General features: G+C 35.4%; 1 protein-coding gene across 2 annotated transcripts; it reads left to right on the forward strand.

Annotated features, from left to right (window-relative positions):
- The first annotated feature begins 107 nt into the window (after positions 1-107).
- On the forward strand, positions 108-24,491 carry LOC121432037 (putative neutral ceramidase C). 2 transcript variants are annotated; one of them, XM_041629857.1, is made up of 17 exons: positions 108-270; positions 4,812-4,964; positions 6,682-6,858; positions 8,045-8,172; positions 8,717-8,794; positions 9,171-9,393; positions 10,182-10,268; positions 10,574-10,678; positions 11,268-11,349; positions 15,025-15,137; positions 16,723-16,857; positions 18,753-18,848; positions 19,338-19,433; positions 20,569-20,712; positions 21,673-21,732; positions 22,895-22,977; positions 24,004-24,491. In XM_041629857.1, the coding sequence occupies exons 1-17, from the start codon at positions 148-150 to the stop codon at positions 24,200-24,202; spliced, it is 2,082 nt and encodes a 693-aa protein (XP_041485791.1). In that variant the 5' UTR covers positions 108-147; the 3' UTR covers positions 24,203-24,491. The 2 variants fall into 2 exon arrangements, with proteins under 2 accessions (XP_041485791.1, XP_041485790.1); XM_041629856.1 differs by lacking the exon at positions 11,268-11,349 and adding an exon at positions 12,015-12,096.
- Positions 24,492-26,785: the final 2,294 nt, after the last annotated feature.

The following is a 26,785-nucleotide window of genomic DNA, read 5'->3' on the forward strand; positions in this document are numbered from 1 at the left end:
CTGGAGTGATTTACTAGTATTACCTTTCAATCTGATTTGAATGATGGCTTGTCGTACATTTCATCAGCATTTGGCTTTCCATACCTTGCTTTGTTTTGGTTTGCTCAAACTTGGTGTGGAATTTTTCAGTGAAACCAAGCAAGAAAGATGAAGGAGTTATTTTTCGTATTAATGGTTGTCCCGTTCTGGGCTGCTTTTGCAGCAGACCCTCAATTTATGATCGGTGTAGGAAAGGCTGATATAACTGGCCCCGCAGCTGATGTAAATATGGTAAGATACGTGATCATTTCTTGACGAAAAACAGAAGTGTTCGTACGGTTCGGTGTCGATATTTGTGTGCCGGAACTCTGGCGTGGGTACGCCTTGTACCGCCCAATTTCCCCGTTCTTGGTATTGACTGCCGTGTCGCGGCGCGGTTCCACTTCCAGCTTTAAGTTTATTAACTTCTATCGTGAACTTGTTGCACAGGTTTCCATGGCCCTGGGAAGCGGGGGTGCTTGTTGAATTTCTCGGGACCACACAAGTGACCTTCATCATGTTCATTTTAGTGAAACTTTTTTTTAATTCTTTTTTTTTCTTGTCAAATTTCAAAATGAATTTAATTTTGGACATTTTTTATTTGGAGTGAAAACTTTTTTTTCTTGTCATTTGTCAAATATACTTCAGCACCCCAGGGCCCAGCCAAACAAACATTCTCATGGCCGTGCAGGTTTCATAACAATATGTCAGTTAAAATGTAACTGTTAGTGAAGATACTATAAAGGGAAGATTGGTCACTTAGTTTAGTGATTTTCTTAAAATGCTTGATTTATGCTCATGGGGAAGGGGGTCCACTAGTGTTGAGGAAGTAAACCTTTGCTCATCGGCATGTAGACAGCTGGCAGCTGTCTGTTTCGAGGAGTTTTTTTATTTTTAAATTTCTCCTCGTACACAGACGGCTCTCTATTACGCAGCCACCATTAGGGGACTTACAATGCAAAATCCCACCGTCAGGGCTCTTCAATTTTTGTCTTTAATGAATCAAATTTTTGAAAATTGACGCAACCGAAGTGCAAATTAATATTCCCTCTTGGCATTAAAATTTTGCCAAAAATTGGGGAAAAATCAAGTTAAAAGAAACAAAAACAGTGACTTACCTTGGCTGTCGCACAACTTCACCTCCCAGTTTTATCCGAACTTAGTACATAAACATATGGTCATTGAATCCCCTGTACAGATTGCGCTAGAACTTCGGTCTCTGTATTTGGTGAGTGAAGCCAACGAAGTTCAGCTGAATAACCAACATAACAGAGACCGAAGCTTTTGGTCTAATCGGCATGCTGCTGTGTATAAAACATAGGGGAAATGAGAGAGGGCACAAGGGCGGTGCATGGGAATAATTACACCTTTTATCACTCAGAAACCTCTGAAATATATTCATTTTGTAGTATCTTTGCTATTAGTCCCCACCCCCTGCATTAACCCGGTTAAGTGTAATCTGTATCGATGTGGCAACGATTTGATAGAGGCTAAAATATTTGGATCAAGATAACAGTATTCTGAGACTGAGAGAGTGAGAGTAAGACTCTACATGTAGAGAGGAGGAAAAAATAAAGGAAAGAAAAAGGAGGCGGATAGAGTTTATTTGTACTACTATTCATCTTAGTTAACTGCTTTCTCATTTGTTATACCCACCACAAGAATATGGATTTTTACTACCAGTATCAGACTTGTAAATAAATATATGATTTTCAGATTTTGTAATTAAATAAACTAAACAAGACAAACAAGTTTATATATAAATAAAGAATAAAGAAAAAACTTATAATTGTCCTGTCATGTCGATAACCTTTCAATGACCATGCAAAAATCATAATAAAATTTTACGATTTTACAATTTTGTACACATTGGAGAAAAAGTGAAATATACTTCCCCCGCTTTAATACCAGAGTAATGAGTACCGGTAATGAGAGTTTCAACAGATCCTCAACATGCAGCATCTCATTCAGTGAACCCCAAACTTCCTCCATCCATGGTTTCTATTTATATGGATCTCCCCTGGAATTCAATAATCAACCAAGTATTTATTGTTGATCAATTTGACAAATTATTTACAGTAATGCTTTATCAATACAATCCGCCTATTTCACATCATTTTAACATACAAACAGTCCATTGTTTCTTTTCCTACAGATTATATAAAAAATAATGAATGTTGAATCTAAAGAAATGAAATTCCTAGTCGGTATATCATACCTCCGTTTAGACTTTCATTTCTTCGATAGTGTATTTTAGCCTACTCTTTTGTGGTAAACAATATGTAACACATTGTGATAGATGTCCTATTTAGATTGAAAATAAAATTTTTTGATTAATTAACCTTATTTGAAGTTGAAATAACATACATGTACATGTACGTGTACTGGAGCGAAAAGAAATGCATGAGCCAATTATCTCTGAACAATATTGAATTATATCACATTGCTAAAATACCAGACATGTTTTGTAATCCACCTTTTGTGATGATGGTGCATATTGAATGTCTGTATCTGCAGTAGTCTGTAGCTTTATCTAAACATGTTACATTTGATCTTCATCATTGAAAGAATAATTAAAATGGTGATTGCCTCTTAATCTGATAAACACTGAACTTTGGCACCCATTATTAAGTTTAAGCAAACAAATAGATAAGATATTGAACACTGGGAGTAACAGTTTAAAGGAATGTAGGAGATTGGTTAAATCTGAAGCTAAATAACATGAGTTAGGAGATTGGTGTGTTAGTGAAAGTTTGAAGGAAATTTAGTTGGAAGTTAGAAAGTAAGAAAGTTTAGATAATTATGTAAGTCAGCAAATTTGCATTTTGTATAATGTATCTTCTTGCCAAAATTGTACTTTTGTAGCAAATTGGCCCCTTTTCTTTCTCAATACATGCATAGCAATTAGTTGTTACTTAATTTTTCAATCATCTTTGGTGATTTATTTTTTCAATATGAAAATGAAGGTTTCTACTTTCTAGCTTACTAGTGTGTGCTAATCAAATTGGAGGCCGGTGTGTCTCAAACTATTAAAAAGGGGTAGTTTTGTATTAATAGACCTTTGTATCCAAACAGTAATTAAGAGAGTCACTCCACCCTTATGCTTGTGTTTACAAATACTCAAGGAATCTGTTGAAATTAGTTACTTTATTTATCAGTTCCTGTAGATAATTAGAATGGAAATAGAATGTGTAGTAACTAGAATTTTCTTGTTTATAAAAGTTGCCAGAGTTTTTGATGGTTTGGGAATGACGCTGAATAGTACTTTTTGTTAAATTTGCAATTAATTTGTAATGTTGCGTCGTTATGATATAATATTGATATGTAAACCCCTCAAAAAGCTCTGCAAATCAAGTTTCAGGGATGATATATTGAAACTGGTATCATTGGAAAGCTTCATTATTCCTCTTTACAATGATTTTCCATTTATTGTGATTAACTGATTCTGTAATCATGAAATGTACAAATACCCTGAATAAAGGGCAAAGTCAGAAGTGAAATGTTGCAAAATGCATTGTTTTCTAAGCAGTCTCTATGTCTTTAGTGTTCTGCCCAGGATGCAGGTGACAGTGAATGTTTGGGTGTCTTCATTAGTGTGTTATTAAGGTTGAAAGGAGTGGTTTGTGTTATTAAAGATAAGATATGTGTATCAACTGTTTGCATGATTAAGTGTTTGCTTGAAGTGAAAGCTTTTATAAATTTATAATGTTCAGCAACAATGAAAGTTATAAAACCAATACGTTCATCTTTTGTGAATTCAACATCTTAAAGTTTTTTGAAATGACAGGGTTCAACATTATTCCAAACACATTCAATCTGTTACCATGAGAATACACCATGTGTGGATTTTCACGTATTAGTACATCAATATAATTCAAATTCAAATTCAGTCCATCCTCAAATCAATTGGAAATTCACGATTGTAAACAACAAATTTGCATCATTTTATTTATGACAATAACTGCTTATTTGTTAAGTCTGTGCATTCCATGATAACATTAGCATTACAAATGACAAACTGGAATAATCATGCTTTCGAATGATACCATATTCACAGATGATAGCACACTAACAAATTTATATCCCTTCAAACTTGAGTTGCAGAACCTTGTTTTGAGGGGTTTATGGTGTCTAATTTGAAACTGATTTACAGGTACATGTACATGTACATCCTTAGTCAGTAATCAGATAGAAATGTTAACCTCACATACAAATGAAACCAGTTTATCTCCATTTACAATGTTTTACTTAATCTATTATAGCTTTTTCCTTTGTGAACAAAATCGTTAATATATTAACGTACTATTAATCCAAGGAGTAATGTTGTCCTGATAAAGAATAAAGGAGGGATATTTCAACATCACATGGTCAATTGATTTTTAATTTATATCCTAAAGTTTCCATACAAAATAACTTTTTCTTCAGGAATAGACTTCCAGTCTTTTTACATACACATGTAAATAAGTTCTCACATTATTAATTTAATATAGCTTCTTCCTTACACATTGTGAACAAAATTGTTAATGTTTACTATTAATCCAAGGAGTAATGTTGTTCTCATAAAAAATGAATGAGGAACATTTTAAGGTCACATGGTCCATTGAATATTCTAAAGTTTCGATACAAAATAACTTTTTTTTCATGAATGGACTTCCAGTCTTTTTACATACAGATGTATTAAAGTTCTCACATTATTCATAATAATTAGCTTTGAAGAATTTTTTGTTTTAATTTCTACATTTGTATACTTGATTTGTAATCACTAGTCTTTGTTTTTGTACTTTTTACCTTAGATGGGTTATGCCCACCCAGATCAGAGAACATCAGGGATCCACACTCGTCTTTACAGTAGAGCATTCATAACCTGCGAGAATGCTGACCCAGACAATTGCAATGTGTTTGTCAGCGCAGACATCGCCATGGGATGTACTGCTATCAATCTTGATGTAAGTTTTACTTTGCTGATATAGATATGTTTCAGGGGGAGGGAGGTGACGGGGGGGGGGGGGTGGTGGAGGGGAATTAGCCATCTTCCCCCTGCCCCATTGTATTTTAAATGATCCAAAAGAAACAAGTATGAAAAAAAGAGGGTTGGGTTGTAAAACGATATAACATCGCCAGATTTTATCGAAAATATACCTCAATTCTTGGTCCTCTGCTGCCCGCCACCACCGTCTAAATACAATCTGGTTATAACCACTCATTCAATGAACAAGGTTATAATATAACCTTGTTCTCAGTTATATCTCCATGTGTGGCAAAATAAGGGTGGCAATGTTTGGCTTATTTTCTCTTTTTCTTTGGGGCAAATGCTTGATTTTTTTACACTGACAGTTTTTATTACACCTATTATTCATACTACTTGGCTCTTATTTCAATTTGATTCATTAAATCATTTTTTTCTTAATTAAAAATAGAGATAAAAAAATGAAAATTTTCTTGCCATATTACTTTCCACCAATAGAGGGCGTACACAAAAATATGCCCAAAATTCAAGTTTTTGAGCGCTCTGGTGAATACAAAAATTATTCCCAAGTTACTAATGAAAAATGAATTGCAACTGTATGAAAATTAGTAATTTTGGTCACAAAAGTGACATTTTAATGATTTTTTAAAGTGTGTGCTCTGTACAACATTGGCATACCATAGTCCTACCTGTAGATTCACCACAGGCAGGATGGTTGCAGTGAACAAGTGGTTATAACCTGCGTGATTGTATACTGCTCAACAAAATACCACAATATTAAATCATTTTTGTTGTTGTAATTAAAGGACAAGTCCACCCCAACAAATAGTTTATTTGAAAAAATAGAGAAAAATCCAACAAGCATAACACTGAAAATTTTATCAAAATTGGATTTAGAAGACATTTTCAAGTTTTGCTTAATTTCACTTAATAGTTATATGCACATCCTGGTCAGTATGCAAATGAGGGAACTGATGAAATCACTCACTCACCTTTTCTTTTGTATTTTATTATTTGAAATATTCTAATTTTCTCCTCATTGTCCTGTGAAACAAATTTTCATTTCTCACTGAACATGTGGAGTTACCATTGCTTAACATTATATGGTTCAGTCAAGTTGGTCCTTATTGTCAAATCTGTAAAAATTGAGATATTGTATAATTCAAACAATAAACAACAAAAGAAATAGTGAGTGAGGGACATCATCGATTCTCTCATATGCATGTGACTAAATTGTGCATATAACTATATGTGAAAAATAAGCGAAATTTCAAAATGTCATAACTTTCTTATTTTGCATCCGATTTTGATGAAATTTTCGGCATTATGCTTGTCTGATTTTTATGCGTTGATTCAAAACAAATTTTTGCTGAGGTGGACTTTACCTTTAATAAAGGTGAGATAATATCAACATTTCAGTAATGCAGGTTTTGTGTGTGAATTTTGCATAATTCAATGCATTCCTTGGAATGACCTTATAACAATGATGACAAGCTTCAGGCATTTGAAGGGCAATTTTTTGCTTGATGTTATGATTTGGACTTTGATTATTCATATGAAATAATGTTTCAATTGTTCGCAATTGATAAACAATCAATCAAAGACCAATTAAAAAAATGAAATACAGGAATCGTTGCTAAATGACAACTTGTCCATCCATCATATTTACCAGAATTAGCCTCTTTCAAATGTTGTAGGTATTTGAGCAGCTGAGGGGTCTGTACGGTGAGCGTTACAATGAGAAGAATGTTGTACTGAGTGGGACACACACTCATTCTGGTCCTGGTGGCTACCTACAGTACCTGACCTTTACATTCACCTCACTGGGATTCGTCAATGACAGCCATGATGCCATCGTTACCGGGGTCGTTCAGGTGAGTCAGGAAGATTGTTCAATAATAGTAATAATAATTACAATAATGGTAATGATAATTACAATAATAGTAATAATTGTTCAAGATGGTCATTTTGCCTCCAACGAAGATTCTGCTAGGATCGAAAGCTTAGGCCCCTTTTGACTCTCTAATATACTCCATTGGCTCTCTTTTATTAGATAAGCAGTTTTCAGCAGCTTCTTTCTGCCAATAATAGTAATAACGATAAAATGCAATATTTATATAGCACGCAACACACGTACTGAATACTATTACCCTGGCTTTTGCAAGGATATTGTGGACAAGAAATTTTGTCCTACCGGGACACCCATTTACTACACCTGGGAGGCGTTTCATGAAAGGACTTGTCGGACGTTTTATCCGACAGTTACCATAGGAACAGTGCCTCTAAGCCAATCAAAATCATGGAAAGATGTCAGATCTGACAACTTGTCGAATGAAAATATTGATGAAACACTCCCCTGGATGAAGGGTGGCAAATGTAAATAAACACCTCGCCAAAGGACGTGAGTGCTGAGATGGGATTTGAACCCTGGGGCTTGTGGTTCAAAGCTAGGAGACTTGTCCATTGAGCCATGCCACCTCTATCTCAACTTGATTTGCACCCATTTTTTCTTATTTGTCTGTATTATTGAAAACAGTGGATGAACAATAGCTTGCAGTTCCTAAATTCAAGAAGTCATGGGGGGAGGATCGCTCTAAAAAACCCATTTGTTTAAAATTGCCTTCAAGTAGTTTCCTCTCATTGTCATAAATGTGTTTCTTTTATCCTTTGTCTTTTTCTGCTCCATGTAATATTTCTTATATCCTCTTCTCAGTGCCTTGAGCACATAATCAATGTGGATTTGGCACTTTAGAAATACTCTATATTATTATTATTATTATAGGGCATTCTAATTTCAGCTAATTTATTCACAATTTATTTCGCAATCAATTATGTTTGATGATTGAACTTCAGTTTGCTATTTTGCATGAATCAAGTGCTGCTATGTCAGGAAACCCACTAAGATTTTCACGCTGGAGGGTTGTAGATTTGAGAATAAATGACCTTTATTTGATCAGGTTATATGTGCAAACTGGTTTATCTAGACTACCAACCCCCAGAAGCATCTGAAATGAGTCACTCGAGTTGCCTATAAGTATTATTTCTTATTTTTTGTTTTAGAGTATTGCAAATGCACATGACAACATGGTACCAGGCAATGTGTATGTTAACAGAGGTGATCTATTCTCTAGTAACATCAACAGAAGTCCTACCGCATATCTTAATAATCCTGAAGAAGAGAAGGACGAGTAAGTACATGTACCTGTATTTTATATTTTATCTGTTTGGGGCTAAAAGGATGTTAAAATAGTGTGTAGCACATCTAGTTAACATCTTTTTGACTTTAAAAAGTTCTTTTAATATCAATATAAGCCCCTGCTTACCTTATTAATCCGGAAGATGAGGAGAAGAAGGGAATAACCCTCTTAGACATTTTGCCAATTTGGTGCTAGAAGGGCATTAATGCATGTAGGTAACGCCTTTTAAGCTACAATCAGTCTTTTAGTAACATCTGTAGAAGCCAAACCACCAAGGCCTCAATAATTCAGAAGATAGGAAGAGCAAGAAAGTTAATTCATTCTATATTTTGTGTTAGGTGCTAGAAGGACATTAATACAAACACCTGAATGGTCACTGTATGCCTGAATCGGACCTCGAGTCAAGACAATAGCTCAGACAAGATGATAGCCAAGACAGCTTATTGATAACTTTCATGATTTAAATTTTGCTTACTGCTACTACTTGGGAGTTTGGATTTAATGTTCTGATGTTTTTGCCTTTTTGTTATGACAGATACATGAACAACACAGATACCAGAATGACTGTAGCTAAGTTTGTTGATGAAAATGACAATGACTTGGGACTCATAAGGTGAGTAATCAAATAATTGAATTCATTTATTTATCTTAACATTTAGCATGAAAATGTAACAAACTCTCAAAATGTTGCTTTCATTTAAAGCTTGCATTCTTTAATTTCATTGAAACTTTGTTTTCATTGGCTGCCTGCCATAGCAACAAACATTTGATAAAATAATTAATGCATTGAAAGAATTTAGTGAAAAGGATGGTAATTAATCTTTTTGTTGTACTTGCAGGCATATAGTCAGTGAAAATGATTTCTTTAGTGTGATAAAGTTATATAAGTAGTGAGAATGTTTGTTTGACAGAATTGTTTGATCAGTAGTCTAAGGGAGTGTGTTCACAACTTTGATACCCCTTTCCATTTTTCCATTCGTATAATCCAGCTGGTTTGCTGTTCATCCGGTGAGTATGAACAACACCAATCATCTGATCAGCAGTGATAATAAAGGCTATGCCTCTTACCTTGCTGAGAAGGAGTTTGGATCTGGCTTTGTGGCCGCGTTTCCGAATAGCAACCAGGGAGACGTTTCTCCTAATCTGAACGGACCCAAGTGCGTTGACACCGGAGAGCCGTGTGAGATGGAGACGAGTACCTGTAATGGAAGAGTAAGTACTGCACTCCTACAACTAGGGGGATTCTGGGTGTTAATGTGAACCGCTTCATACTAAACCGTAAGAAAATATTGACAATTTTTGTATGTGATGATATATCTGGCACATGCTAGCTTTGTGTTTAACTGTTTTGATGACAGAAACCTGATTTTTTTTTAGAAAGTGAGGTGACCCCCCCCCCCCCCACAAAAAAAAGGCTGATACAGGCTTGTGATTGATAGAAATGTGGATGTGCCTTACCAAAACCCTCACCCTCCCTTTCTTTACCTCTCTCTCTCTGTTGCTCTCTTTCCATTTGTCAAATGTTATTTCTTTTATGCATTCTCAGCCACCGCCTCGCCCCATCATTAACCAATCAAAGTCAATATTTTCATAACTGATACCAACCAACCCTCTTAAAATGTGATGAAATTTATTCTATTCAATTAAAATTTGACTCCCCCCAAAAAATAAACCCTGAAAAAACAAATAAATAAAAAAATGTAGTTACCAATCAATCCTAATTTTTATAATATTTTCTACTTTGTGTTTTTGAAAAAAGTTGATAAAAATGATGAATAGATAAATGGATAATTGCCCATATGTCATAAGGAGAGGACACTTCCGTCCACTCCCAAACGTCTGACCGTCTCTTGATGAAATATTAATTAGGTACGTATAGTAATTGATGTTTTTATTATAATTACATTATCATCAACATTTGTCATTGTGATATGATTATGTAATATGCATTTTCATAACAAGTTTATGCATTCTTTTTTATCTTGAATCTATCGTTTCAGGCTCAGCTGTGTTATGCTAGCGGACCAGGGAAGGACATGTTTGAAAGCACTCGGATAATTGGAGAGAGACAGTACACTAAAGCTAAAGTATATCAACTTTTTATATCTTTATAACATGACTGAACTGAATAATTGCTTTTGATATGTTGTTATTTCAATTTTAAGGGATTGAAAGAATTGCTCCCTGTATATTTTACACTTGATATATACTTTTTATAAAGACAAGAAAAGAGAAATGGAATTTTCGAATCCCCCCCCCCCCCCATAAAAAAAAGTGTTTACCGATCCCAATAAAACAAAACAAATTGTTCTTTTACAACTTCATATCATGATATCCCAGATTTATTCTAGTTTCTAATCAGGCATTATCATATATGTTTTTATTCAAACAGGAATTATATAATTCATCTACCATGATGATGTCATCAACTATATCCTCGATTCACCAGTTTGTTGATATGTCAAACTACCAAGTTATGCTAGAAGACAATACTACAGTAAGAGTTCACTTGTTTTTCGCTATCCTTTCTGTTTTATTTTTGTGTGAAATCCCATATGTAGAATAGATAATGATAATAATGATAAGTTGCATGATTTATATAGCACTTTAAATGTTTTATATCTTAATGACAATAGATGAATTAAACTATTTTGTTTGATGGGATGTTTATAATATCACTCACTAATTATTCCATTTGTTTCTAGAGGACGTTGCGATTTCTGTTAGCTTGGTTTGTTAATGAAGCTTGATAACTTTTCCTTGTATCCTATACAATTCAAGTGCTATGGATTCTTAATATGCATTTACGACAATTGGCAACGCTTCTATACAAGAAGTTTTATTCAGTGTTCTTATTCCAATAAGCCTTGCACTGCATTTAGTCTTTGGCTTACATTAAACCAGAATTCAGAATAAGGGCATAAAATCCTAGTAAAATTGCAAGAGCAATTGCCAAAGAGGAATTCATGAAAGAGCCTATTTATGTTCTCATACCTACAAATTTCTAATAACAATATTTATCAATACTAAATTTCTTATCTTGATACTACCTATCATCATTCTCTAATAATGATAATGTTGAATAGATAAAGACTTGTTCGCCAGCCCTTGGCTATAGCTTTGCGTCCGGATGTACGGATGGAACAGGATTTTTTACTTTCACCCAAGGTACACTGTTATCTTTGTGCATTCACTCAGCTTTCAAAGAATTGAAATTGATTTCAAATTAAGCTCAACTATGGAAAGCCAACTAAGCCATAATGAATAATTATGATGGTGTTGAAATTTGGATTGCTTCCCCTAGCGCCAGAAATTATCCAGAATTGTAAAACTGATCAAGATCACATTATTGACATCTCAACAACTAGTGAGTGACTTTTCGGGACCATCATTATTTTATATTTGGTGTTATAATCGTGTAAAAATTGACCTAACACCAACACCAAAATGTCAACACTGAACTTGAAATCACCCACCTTTGACACTCCATAATCATTTCCCCAAATTTACCATACTGGTAGCTGCCAAATGTAAGCTTTAGCATTTCAAGGAATTTGTTCCTGCCAGGTATACATTTATTCTCACCTGGATTGAGAGTGGCAAATGTAGCTCAAAGGTGTAAAAAAAAACAAATAAACTACGGCCTCAGCTGGATTTGAACCACAGTGCTTGTGATCTATAGTCTAGAGAAATAACCACTGAACCACTACCAGGTGACTCTGTTGGCCTACCATAGTTGAGTGACTTGGATCAATCACAATATTTATAAGATGAAACCTAGGGCTGATCATGAATATGTTTCATCTGTGTGTTTGTTCATTCTCATTATGTAGGTTAAAACTTGTTCCCCGGCCATGGGGTACAGCTTTGCTGGGGGTACGATAGATGGGCCGGGATTCTTCACATTTAATCAAGGTACCCCATTATTCATATCATGTCAAATACAATCAAACTTGCTTTAATGACTACCTTTATAGAAGAACCACCTGTTAATAAGGACCACAAGTTTGGTTTCCATTGAATAATATTCTCCATTGAAACATTTATTAAAGGAACTATTCCACAAAGACAATCTGCTCAGAAAGAACACTTTTCTTGTCTTCCTTGGGTGTTCATTATATGCAGGTTCACTCTAGTAAGATTTTGTCAGGTTGTATTAAAAGTGTTTGCCATGAAGAGAAATTAACTCAATTAAGCTTATGATGATGTGACTGATAATGATTACAAAGCATACATACATCTGGAATATATTAGGAGACATTCAAGGAAAGTGACTTTGAATAGGGGTTTATTTGTAGCTTTCGAAAGCTTTTGTCTTGAGAACAACTGATATTTCTAACGTTTGGGATTAATTTTAGGGAATGAATAATGCAATGCGTAACATAATGTTTACAAATTGTATATCAAAACAAAGGAATGAAATGTTTTTCTTCAAAGTATTTTGTTTACCAAAATGATGTCTTTTAGTAATTAAATAAAATTGAACAGAATTGAATTTAATTAATTAAAAGAAAATCAGTATTGGTTGAATCTTGTCATCATTTATTATGCCATGTGCTTTTATTGTACGATATTCATGTCTAATAAAGTATTGTTTTGTACATTCATCTAGCAATTCAATGCACATACTGCCACATGTTGTTAACATATTGTCAACAACCATATCCCATAATGCATCACCAACTTATGTCACAGTCGTAACAAAAGTTGCTCTATGTTATTTTAATTACATTTCATATTATGACTGGTAATTATGTCACTTAAATGCCCTTGGCTGTATAACAATCAGAGGTTTAATTCAAATAAATTATTTGAATCAAATATTCCACTTTTGTATAGCACTCAATACATCAATATTTCTAATAGGTGCATCAAATTCATCTGGGCAATCTGATTGATAAATATCAGAGAAGATGAATTTTTTTCAGAATTTTTGGTATTCGAACAATTAGAGGTTTTCAGGGAATGATTATTGCAATTCGTCATCATGGAAGCTAAGTCCGGTGCAAAAAGAGATTATTTCAGCATAAATAGAGGTTTAGCTGCCCCAAGTTAAACCACTGTGGTTTAAGCTAAATATCTTTGGAGCGTTGTGTCCCAGTGGATTTGTCTTCTGACTTTGAAACATAGGGTCGTGGGTTTGAATCCCAGCCATGGCGTAAGTTCCTTCGGCAAGAAATTTATCCACATTGTGCTGCACTCAACCCGGGTGAGGTGACTGGGTACCCGACAGGATTAATTCCTTGAATGCACTGAGCACTGAAAGGCAGCTCGAGATAAAGCCGGGGTAACGGGGGTAATAATAACAAACACTGCGCCTCAAAATGGATTATTTCCAGATAGATGGCACTATATAAATGCCTATTATTATTATCTGTTTAGAGGTTCACTCCAGACCTGAAGCAATTTTTTTATTTTCACAATATAAAACATTAAAAAATAAAGACTAGTTAACACTTGTTTAAAGATAAATTCCAGTTCTGGTAACGATCTCAAAATGACTTTTTACAGAATCTAATATAATGACCACGCAAGTGTCTGTTTGTATGAATAAAAAATATGTGCCAAAGGATTCTGGAAGAAATTGTGTAACTGCTGAGAAATAAGCAAAATAAGTGCGGATTCGGTCACTTCCGTCGGGTCTTTATTCCAGCAATAATAACACACTGTCCCACGTGTGCCTATCTGTGTTGGTGATCTTCAGTGTGAACATTTTTCAGCGTTGATTTCAAGATTTCGCAAAGTCCAGTTTATGTAACTGTACCAGATGTAGATCCTCGATGATAAACTGACAATTAAGCCTGGTTTTACAGACTGTTTCATGAAATCAGTGTTTACTGCAACTACTGGCATTTCTCTTTAAAGTGTTATGTGCTTAAATGAACTTAGATCTTGTAAAACTGCCACATTGAATGTAAAACATGTAATTGTTCTCGTTCTTAAATCAATGCCATGCTTTGTTTGTACAGATCATCATAATGTGAATGTTCAGCTCATATTTGTGCCTTCATGTTTCTATCATACTTCAACAAACCATCATGTTACAGCCCTTCATACAGAGTGAGTACTCATTTACCATTTAACCAAGTGCCTACTGGAGGCAAGTATGCCCTGTATAAAACCTATTGGAATTACAAATGTCAGTAGTCAACTGGTTAACCAATTGATTACAGGAACTTGGAGGTACCTGTACAAAGTGTATGGATATTCCAGAATTCAGCTGTCTATGGGTTCAGTTCAATTTATTTTTCATTCTTCAAAATAATACAAATACAAATAACCCATAGCATAATGGAACTTTGCATGGGAATCACAGAATATAGGATTGAATGGGTTGATACGTGAAAAATACTGACAGTAAAGTATTCCTTTATGAGTTAACTTCTGTGCATGAATGAGTATAATTATTTTATACAAAATGAGTCTTTGAGAAGATAATGTAAACATATTCATCTTGCCATTCAAATATTATGTAGTAAATGTAACATCAATTCATGGAAAAAAACTAAGATTGTTAGAGATTGAAGGGGGAGCATCATTGCTTCGTTATATTTTCTTTATCTTCAAAAATTTTTAAGAATATTTATTGACATTATGAAGAGTTTTGAACATTTAAAAGAATCAACATTTTGATTTTGGCGGAGTGTACATGTCTGTCCTTCAGATAATGTCAAAGAAGAATTTTTGAAAAAAAAATTCTGTTGAGAGGTAAGTTTTTCAACAAATAATCCTTTGATTCAATGGTTTGCAATCAATCATTAAATGTCCGCTTCATATCGATTTGTTGCTAAACTGTTATGAGTAATAATTCTCATTTTATTTTCTATGTTTTGATATGTGTAGGTGACACCGATGGGAGTCTTGTTTGGGATTTTGTGAGGGATTTGATCAAGGAACCGTCTCAAGAAATGATTGAATGCCATCAGCCTAAACCTGTTCTACTTCCTACTGGAGAGGTGAATGAAATTATTCAAGTTTGTACTTACCTGGTGGGTGTTTCATAAAGCTGTTCATAAGTTAAGAGTGCCTTTAAGAACGACTGAAGATCCCTTGTTGTAAATGGTATATTCATTGGCGATGGTTTAGCACGTAAGAAGGGATCACCAGTCGTTCTTTAAGTTGCTCTTAACTTACAAACAGCTTTATGAAATGGCCCCCTGGATATTTGTGGGCAACATGAGCAAAGTGATAAGTCCTGTCTGAGTTTTCATGAGCATTAATAAAGATTAGTGATAAGGTATTTGTCATTATGGATTGAATAGATGATGAATTTGGGGAATTGTTAATAGTTCAAGAAGTGTAGAGGGAGAAAGAAAGAAAGAAAAGAAGGAAGGAAGGAAGGAAGGAAAGAAATGAAAGAAAGAAACAAGGAAAAGAAAGAGAGAGTGGAAGAGGTCAAAATAAAGAAAGAAGAATGATAACTTTTATAAGCTAATGAAATCCTTGTATCTGATTTGCTGATAGAGGAGATGTCAGGCGCGGGTCCAGCCGGACTAGACCCAATAGTTTTGAGAGGCCAACTTTTATGTAAAAATAATATGACCCCTGAAATGGTAATATACAAATAGCGAATAGGCATGAGTGCGATGGTGCGAGATTTCGCATGAGGTGAAAGAAAGATGCTCTATTCAACGAGGCGTTAGCCGAGTTGAATAGAGCATTTCTTTCTTTCACCGAATGCGAAATCTCGCACCATTGCACGAATTAGAATATTCGCTATTTGTGTTGTACAACGCCTCGGAATCTAGCGAAAATATGAAAAAAAAGTTTTTCCCTCCAGTAATCTATGAAAAGGGAGCAAAAATATTGAAAGCGAAAAGCAAAATCCCACAAGCCGGGCCCACAAGCGCACATGATCTTGGACAGCATTGCGCATTTAGCCAGCGGGCTGTACGCGCATTGTTACCTTATTCAATGAAATCGCATTGTGACGTCACCTCCTAAAGCCGTGCAATGGTACATTTTGGACGGTACATTTTGGATGGTACGTCTTGTGTGCAACGGTACGAATGTGTGACATTCAGCCTCCCATTTGATCGCGTACAACAAGCTAAGTAGGCGTTGTACAATAATAATAATATTATGCAACATTTATATAGCGCTTAATACAAATGTTTGTAAGCCTGCATACTATAACCCCGGTTTTAGAATGGCTATCCTGATCGGGTGCACCGAGCATTCAAGGAATTCCTTCCTACCGGGTACCCATTTACTATACCTGGGTCGAGAGTGGCAATGTAGATTAACGCCTTGCCAAGGGATGTGGGTGCTGCGGTGGGATTTGAACTTCGGACCTTCTTGTTCAAAGTCCGAAGACTTATCTATTGAGCCACAACACCTCTACTGGTATTGTGTTTAATCTAGCTGGATGCACCACTGATAGTTATCCATCTTGTTTAGAATCAAAGCTTTGTCTCACTTCAGCGGTGGCATTTCATGATATGAATAGTGATTTTTCACATACAATTTTGTTATCAGCCAATAAGATTCAACAATTTCAGCAGCTTGTAACAACTATTTGTTTGATGAAATGCTCCGCAGGTATCAACCCCATGGCAGTGGCATCCTGACATAGTAGACACCCAGATTCTTCGTATTGGAGAGCTGTTCATCTTGGCCGCTCCGGGAGAGTTCTCCACCATGGCGGGACGCAGACTCAGGAATGCCATCGGAAGGGTTAGTAGCAGGGAATTTTTTTCAGGGGTTCCATTGTCATTAAGTTTCAGTCACTTGGATGAGGGTTGTAATAGAGTTTTATGTTAGCTTTAGGGTTAGGTTTAGGATAGGGTATAGCATTACACCCTGGGTTGAAGTTGGTTATTACATTAGTGTGTGGAATTTACAACGGAGCGATTACATCGCTGGAGCAAATTCAGCTGCAATGCTCTTCTTACTCAAATAAAACTTTGAACATGTGACACTGATCCAACAAAGTCTCCATTGGTCTCCGATAAAGGCTTGTAGTTTGAAGTAGGCCCGGTTTGAAAGTCCATTTTTGATGCACGTGTACACGGCGTGTTTTTCGGTCGTGTACACGTGTACACGTTGTAAACACTGAGTGAGAGTGAGTTACAGTATGTTTTCAGTGTTTCCTACATGTAGCCTAAGTCACGGTTTTAAAGCTTACCTGAGAAGTTAGAAGTATCAATCCACAAAAATTGGTGCAATTTAAAAGTTTACTCAGCTTAGCAGCGCATTAAATTAATAAAGAATGCAAAAGTAAATCAGTGCAGGGCCCTAGTTAGCGCCGACGTTCGTTGGATGCGCATTTTGCATACTGTACCGTACATGCATGCACAGATCGCTGCAGAATTAAGTGTAACTGAAGTTATCGATTGATTTTCATTATTTTATTGCCAATTTGAGGAGCGTGTGTTTGTAGGCTTGTAGCACATGTTTATGAGCGTATAACACGTAACTGGAGCAATGATCGCTGTCGCAATTGGTGATTCTCAAATTGGCTTTAAAAGTGATTGAAGAATGCTTTCGAGAGTCTCCAGTTACGTGTTATACGCTCATACACATGTGCTACAAGCCTACAAACACACGCTCCTCAAATTGGCAATAAAATAATGAAAATCAATCGATAACTTCAGTTACACTCAATTCTGCAGCGATCTGTGCATGCATGTACGGTACAGTATGCAAAATGCGCATCCAACGAACGTCGGCGCTAACTAGGGCCCTGCACTGACCGGAGCATACCCATTTCGTGTGGTACAAAAACTTGAGTCTCCAGAATAAATGTGGATTAAATCGGCGATTTTGGAAGTAAACTCACTCTAGGTTAATTGAAATATATTGACATATTAGTGATTAAAACATGTGCAGTGTCTGAGAACTAAGAATTAATGTGAGGCTGTGAGCTTGTTCACTGACTTTACAGTCCCACGCAAGCTTTATGCAGATGCTACCGTGTACACGGTGATGGAATTTAGTACACGTGCACTGACTTGACCGTGCGTGTACACGTGTACCCGAAACGGGCCTAATTTGAAGTCCTCACTCTTTTCACTCTTATTTCAGTGCATCAATGAGAATGCCCTGTACCTCAGTGATCTCATTAAGAAACAATTAACCCTGTGAAATTCTTTGTTTACAAACACTAGATCTTCTCTCCAAAATATGTCTACATTCCAAGACTTTTGGCGATAAAGCTTTTGGGAAAATGGCACCAACTTGTAATAATAATAATATACAAAATTTATAAAGCGCTTTATATGAAAGTTTCAAAGCGCTAAGAAAGAAGGGGGAAAAATACAAGATGTCTCAGTAAATAAAGAACAACAAAGGAACTGAAAGTGAAAATGTTGTTACGAAAATTTAATTATGCGTACAAGTAAAGAGATAATCAGCGAATACACAACTTGAATATAACGGGTCGATAATCACGTAAGTAAATTTAAATATTAGCCCTACAAAAACAATAAACATACCTTACAGGCATAACAAAACTTTTCGTATGACATTATGCATCTCTAAATACTGACTATTATTAGAAGTAGTAATGTTTAGAAGTAGTGAAGTTAAAATGTGAATTATAATTGCATGATTTCTTGTTCTTCTGTCAGGTTCTGAATGACTCCGGCATTACTGACAATCAGATTGTAATCACTGGACTGTCTAATACATACACTCATTATATCACTACACCAGAGGAGTATGAAGTAAGTTATTAATGATATTTGGATAACGGATAACATGATGCTGGAGGAGATGAGAAGTGATAATGAGAAGGGGTGGTGGTGGCAGTGATGGTGGTAATGATGATGATGATGATGGAGATGATGATGATGGTGGTGGTGGTGGTGGTGATGATAATGATGATGGTAGTAATGATGATGGTGGTGATGATGATGATGGTGGTGATGATGGTGATGATGTTGATGATGATGATGATGATGATGGTGGTGATGATGATGATGGTGGTGATGATGATGATTTTGATGATGATGATTTTGATGATGGTGATGATGGTAATGATAATAATATTAATGGTGATTATGATGATAATCATGATGTTGATGACGATAATGATAATGGCAATGCTGCTATTTTTTACAATGTTTTAACAAACTCCACTCACCACATTTACTGCATAATGAAGATTCCTCAGTTTATAATTCAATATCTATTATTTAAATCCATGTCTTTAGATCCAGCGGTACGAGGGTGCTTCCACTATCTACGGTCCAAACACCATGCAGGCTTACATCCAGCAATACAGCATGTTAACAGATGCTCTGATACAGGTTAACAAAACTATGTATTAATAAAGGTTTTTATATGATCATTGGGTGATTTCAAGTTCAGTGTTGACCTTTTGGTGTTGGTGTTAGGTCAATTTTTACACGATTGTAACACGAAACCTAAAATGAAGATGGTCCCGAAAATTCACTCACTAGTTGTTGAGATGTCAATAATGTTATCTGGATCAGTTTTACAAACTCATAATAAGTTTTGGAGCTAGGGGAAGTAATCCAAAGTCCAACACTAACACCAAGGCCAACATTGGACTTGAAATCACCCATTGTGTCTATATTGACTTGGAACATGTGTTGAAGGACATTGTAAGTTATGGCAGATTTTATTGTGTCATATTTTCAGAATATTTGGTTTTTGTTAAGCAAATATTAGGGTGCAGTCAAATGAAATAATGATGTTTTATTCACCGACGTGAAGCTGTCTTTAAAGAATAGAACTAAAACAAAATGTCATATCATTGATAAAGATTATTTAAAGATTTTATTGTACACACCCTCATAATTTTTGTACATATTTTTAATGAGGGATTTATATCTATACAGTATTGGATGAAAAGAAATGAAATCTTGATTATAATGCAAGCAACATCTCACCAAAAACTTGATGTTTTTACCAAAATTATATTAGAAAGGACAAACACAATGTTAGGGAGAGGGGGCTTATTATTATTATTATTTGTTTGGCGTCACCTGTGCCTGGGAGGCGAAAAGCGAACTGAATCACTATGACCCGCAGGTCTCTCCTCCCGATATAACTGATTGGGGGAATGCAGGTGGACCACGACACCGGGGTTACCCCCTACTCTTATACGAATAGTGCAGTGGGTTCTTAACGTGCAAAGGTGGTGACTCTCCTCTACACGGGGCCTCCATTTAACGTCCTATCCGAGGGACGGAGTGTTTTCCATTGTTACATAGCCTGCATCTATGAAACATGGGAGAGACGTTTACACACAACGCACTGGCTTCAGTCATCAGCCCGGGGTGGACTCGAACCCACGATCTTTGGTTCGACGGGCAGACGCGTTACCGACTGAGCCAACACCGCTCTCTTATGGAACATAACAGCAAACAGGCATTATCTGTGGTTGATCCTGAGAATATTATTGCATCTCATTTCCAGGGGACCAACATCGGAGCAGGACCTAGCCCTCCAAACCTGTTGAACGTCCAACGAGGTCTTCAGGTGTTCACTAGGGGTGATGTCTTTCCGAACGGAACCAGTGCCGGTGATGTTTACATTGATGTAGATCCAAAGTATAAACAGGTTAGGATAATATATGTTATGAAGTATAATGCTTTTAAAGGGGGCAATCATCCGGATGTAAAGTTTGTTAAAGGACAAGTCCACCCCAACAAAAACTTGATTTGAATAAAAAGAAAAAAAATCAACTAGCATAACACTGAAAATTTCATAAAAATTGGATGTAAAATAAAAAAGTTATGGCATTTTAAAGTTTCGTTTATTTTCAACAAAATAGTTATATGAACGAGCCAGTTACATCCAAATGAGAGAGTTGATAACATCACTCACTCACTATTTCTTTTGTATTTTATTATATGAAATATGAAATATTTGTATTTTCTCGTCATTGTCATGTGAAATGAAGTTTCATTCCTCCCTGAACATGTGGAATTCCATTATTTTAACATTTTGTGCTTCAGGCAATAAGGTCTTAATCATCAAATTCGTAAAAAATGAAATATTGTATAATTCAAACAAAAAACAAAAATAGTGAGTGAGTGACGTCATCGACTCTCTCATTTGGATGTAACTGGCTCGTTCATATAACTATTTTGTTAAAAAAAGCGAAACTTTGAAATGTCATAACTTTCTTATTTTACATCCGATTTTGATGAAATTTTCAGCATTGTGCTTGTCTGATTTTTCTCTATTGATTTAAATCAACATTTTTCTGAGGTGGACTTGACCTTTAAATACAAGTTAAAAAAAGAAGAAAAAAAAGAAGTTTATTGGGGAAAACTTGGTGAAAACCAATTGAAGATTAACAGAGTAATGGCCTTTTAATTTTTTTATTTGTAATGTCACATGCCAACAGCATCCCCATGTGTCATTTGATATAAATCCTATTAAATGCTATTTCATTTTGAAAAATTAAAAGAGACTATTTTTTGCACTCATAAGAGGAAAATCTAAGGACTTGGTGAATTAAATCTTTTTCAATAAAATTGATATTTCCTTTCTTTACCTATTCCATACCGCTAGGGTTCAGTTGTGACAGCTGTTTTCTGGGCAGGAAACCCAAGACAGAACACCCTTGGAATGGTAGGCTTATTGACAAATTATGATGGTGATGGTAGTGGTGGTCGTGATTATGATGGTGATGGTAGTGGTGGTCGTGATTATGATGGTGATGGTAGTGGTGGTCGTGATTATGATGGTGATGGTAGTGGTGGTCGTGATTATGATGGTGATGGTAGTGGTGGTCGTGATTATGATGGTGATGGTAGTGGTGGTCGTGATTATGATGGTGATGGTAGTGGTGGTCGTGATTATGATGGTGATGGTAGTGGTGGTCGTGATTATGATGGTGATGGTAGTGGTGGTCGTGATTATGATGGTGATGGTAGTGGTGGTCGTGATTATGATGGTGATGGTAGTGGTGGTCGTGATTATGATGGTGATGATGCTGATGAGGAGGAGTAGGAGGATGGTGATGATGACGACAACAATGACAATTGTAGTGGTGATGGTGGTGGTTGTAGTCGTTGTGATCATGATGATGATGAGGAGGAGGAGGATGGTGATGATGACAACAATGACAATTGTAGTGGTGATGGTGGTGGTTGTAGTCGTTGTGATCATGATGATGATGAGGAGGAGAAGGAGGATGGTGATGATGACAACAACAATGACAATTGTAGTGGTGATGGTGGTGGTTGTAGTCGTTGTGATCATGATGATGATGAGGAGGAGAAGGAGGATGGTGATGATGACAACAACAATGACAATTGTAGTGGTGATGGTGGTGGTTGTAGTCGTTGTGATCATGATGATGATGAGGAGGAGGAGGATGGTGATGATGACAACAACAATGACAATTGTAGTGGTGATGGTGGTGGTTGTAGTCGTTGTGATGATGATGATGAGGAGGAGGAGAAGGAGGATGGTGATGATGATTCTAAGTGAAATATAATTTGAACTTTATTGAACATAATTGCAGTTTGCATTTTAACCAAAAATGGACCTTTTTTACTCTCATCTATTTATTAATGCTAAAAGTTATTGTGTAAATGGAGATGCTGAAAATAAATGATGTTGATGATAATGAGGATGATGTTGATGATGATGTGATGATGATGATGGTGATAATGGTGATGATGATGATGGTAGTTGTGGGATGGTAGTGGTGGTTGTGTTGATACTGATGATTGTAATGACAGTTCGTTATTACTTTTATTTTATTATCATTTTTTCCCCATTACAGCTTGAGGATACCTTCCTTGAAGTTCAAGAACCGAATGGACGACTATGGCGAACTATCTTGACTGATACAGATTGGTCAACAAGGTCGGTTTTTCTTGTCTTGATCCATTTCCAAATATTAAAAAAATCAAATTGAATTCCACATTTGGTAGTGAAATAACTTAAAGGGCAAGTCCACCCCAACAAAAAGTTGATTTGAATAAAAAGAAACACTGAAAATTTCATCAAAATCGGATGTAAAATAAGAAAGTTATTACATTTTGAAGTTTCACTAATTTCACAAAACAGTTATTTGCACATCCTGGCTGGTATGCAAATGAGGAGACAATGACATCATCCATTCACTATTTCTTTTGTATTTTATTATATGAAATATTCTAATTTTCTCATTGTTGAGTGATACAACGATTAATTCCTCCCTGAACATGTGGAATTAGCAGTTTTTTACGATATGGTTCAGTCAAGTTGGTCCTATCTATATTGTCAAATTTATAAAAAATGAAATATTGTATAATATAAACAATAAAAAACAAAAGAAATAGTGAGTGATGGACATCATCGACTGAGTCACCTAGTTGAGCATATCACTGTTTTGCGAAAAATAAGCTGAACTTTAAATCGTTATAACTTTCCTATTTTACATACGATTTTGATGAAATTTTCAGCACTAACCTAGTTTGATTTTTCTCTATTTATTCAAGTCAGCATTTTCCTTGGGTTTACTTGACCTTTAATGAGTATGAATAGAAGCCAAGTGATCACCCATATGTTTGTATTATTTCATAAGAATTCTGTGCCAAATTACTGGTATAAAGTGAGTTATTGCTCAGACTTTAATGAAATAATAGATTTCAGTAGACAGAGATTTTGATGATGATGATAGTGATGGTGGTGGTGATGATGATGGTGATGATGATGATGAAGATGATGACGATGATGACGATGATGATGACGATTGATGAAGATGATGACGATGATGATGAAGATGATGATGACGATGATGATGGAGATGATGGTGATGATGATGAAGATGATGACGACGACGATGATGATGATGATGATTGTGATAATGAAATGGTAATATTACTTTCTCCCCCATCATGTCCATAGGTTCTATTGGGAAACTGACCACACCGGTGCCACGATGTCAAACCGGGCTACCATCTATTGGGATATCCCAGAGGACCAACCATTAGGAACGTATCGTCTAAGACACTCCGGATTCTTCAAACGCTTAACAGTAGTACTACCTTATGCGGGAGCTTCCTCAGAGTTTGAAGTAGTTTCTAAGGACTATGAAAGACCATAGTAAAAAAAACGCCAAATGTTTCAGTCACTTTTAAACAAATTACTTAAGTTTTGGCAGATAGCTCTCGGTAAAGTGAAACGCTTTTAAGCCTATAAGGCAACTTGTCAAAAGTGTATGCAGCATCTTACAGCATGAATCCTGCTTTAAACACATCTTTTCACAGCAGCTTTCTTGCATTCATTATTGTTTGATCTATGATGAAGTAGTGTGAGCATTGTTAAAGGTCAAGTTCACCCCAGAAAATTGACGATTTGAATCGATAGAGAAAAATCCAACAAGCATAACGCTGAAAATTTCATAAAAATCCGATGTAAAATAAGTAAGTTATGACATTTAAAGTTTTGCTTATTTTTCAAAAACTAGTTATATGCAAAATTTAGTCACATGAAAATGAGAGAATCTGTGATGTCCCTCGCCCACTATTTGTTTTGTTTTTTATTGTTTGAATAATACAAAATTTTGATTTTTACAGATTTTACAATAAGGACCAACTTGACTTAACCACAAAATGTTAAAAAATGGTAATTCCTCATGTTCAGGGAGAAATAAGACTTTGTTCCACGGGACAAAGAGGAGAAAATTATATTTCAAAGAAATATTATTAGTGAGTGATGTCATCAGTTCCCTCATTTGCATACCGGCTGCCAAGATGTGCATATAATTGTTTTGTGAAATAAGTGAAACTTAAAAATGTTATAACTTTTTTATTTTACATCCGACTTTGATGAAATTTTCAGTGTTTTGCTTGTTAGATTTTTTTCTTTTGATTAAAACAAATTTTTTGTTGTGGTGGACTTGTCCTTTAATGAAAGGTCGCTTGTGGAGTTCTGTGTGAAAGTCACTGCCGCGACTTTTGACAAGGTACGTTATGTCAGGGGATTCAATGAAATCTGTATTTTATTACTAATTTCTTTGTTATGGTTAACATTTACCATTTACTTTTGGAAATGTTAATTACCTTACTTTATGTTGATATTAAGACTACTGCTTGGTATGGAATATATCAATACGTGCAAATGCATAAAAATATGTTTTTGAAGTGGATAAATGGTGTGGATTTTGTAAAATATTTTATGAACTGCTGGAGAATAATTCGGCTAACAAGATGATAAGTGTAAATGAAAAGTTTTTGTGATGAAATTTTGTTTCACTCATATGCTTGAAATGTCAAAAAATGAATCCTGAAATCCAGATTATCTATAGGGTGAGACATTAATTTATTTTTTACCCTGAAATAGATATAAGTGACATACCATACAAACAATGATAGTCATTACCGTTTGGTTTGGTTTGTGTCTTGGACCAGGAAGTTTGTCCACAAGGTACCCGATCAAATAAACTTTCTGTCTTTCAAAAATCTTTCTTATAATAAACCATTCGGAATTCCTCAAGAGCATTGAATAAGCTAAGAATTTCAGGATATAATCTTTTTGTTTTTATATCCAATCACTAAATTTGTAGAAAATTGTGCAGTGCCAGATCGACGATGCCCTATCCCTTAAATGTTGATTGCCAAACAGGGTAGCAGCAACTCCCATCTTTTGGCACAACGTGGGATTGAACTCCCAGTTTTTTTGTTCAAAATGATGTAAAGATAAGGATTAGGGTTTATTTAGTTTTGGAGGTTAGGTTTAATATTTGGCTATACATGCAGATTTTCCATCGGATCAATTGTCGCCAGAGCAAATGTCATGGAACCATGTTTGAGGTGGTTTTAAAGGAAGGATGCACTTTGGGTGACCTAACTTTTTAAATTTATTTGATTTAATTGTATATTTACCCATGAATGTCAGATTTTTTAATCCCATTTGAACCACAACATAGTGTACTTTCATTTTATATGATGATGTATTTTAAACTTTGAAAATTAAAAGATTACCCAGATCTTGATACTGGCTTTTTATAATCTGATCATATTTTTCTGCGACCCAGTCACATCAAAGAAACCAACTCCAAACTGACCAATGTTATGCCAATCAAAACAACGTAATAACTTTATTTGATCTGGGCCCCGTCTAACAAATAGTTACAATCGTAACTCTATGGAAATATAGAGTTATATATCATAATTTTTTTTACAGGAAATTTGCGAAATGTCCTTTGTAAACAAAGGAGAACACACCAAATTGTCAAGAAATCAATAAATTCATGGATATACATTCATATCTCGAAAATCTTTTGAACAAACATGCATTTTAGATGCTGACGCTGCTGGCTTTCCATAGTTGTGATTGATCGGATCAGTCGTAATTCTTTGTTAGACAGGGCCCCTGGAGTCAATTTCTTTGGTGTGATTGGAATATTACATATACAATTGGAGAGGCTGATCAGGGCCCCGTCTTACACAGAGTTACGATTGATCATCAACCACAACTATGGAAGGCCAGCAGCGTCAACATCCAAAATACAAATTTGTTCAAAATATTTTCTTTAATGTGTATTCATACATTAACTGTTTTCCTGACAATTCAGTATGCTTCTCTTTGTTTTCAATGGACATTATGCAAATTTTCTTACGAGAAAATTATGGCATTGATGGATTTCCATATACTTGAGGTTGATCGGATCCATCGTAACTCTTTG

The sequence above is a fragment of the Lytechinus variegatus genome, chromosome 18 (assembly GCF_018143015.1).
Source record: "Lytechinus variegatus isolate NC3 chromosome 18, Lvar_3.0, whole genome shotgun sequence".
NCBI classification, from domain to species: domain Eukaryota; kingdom Metazoa; phylum Echinodermata; class Echinoidea; order Temnopleuroida; family Toxopneustidae; genus Lytechinus; species Lytechinus variegatus.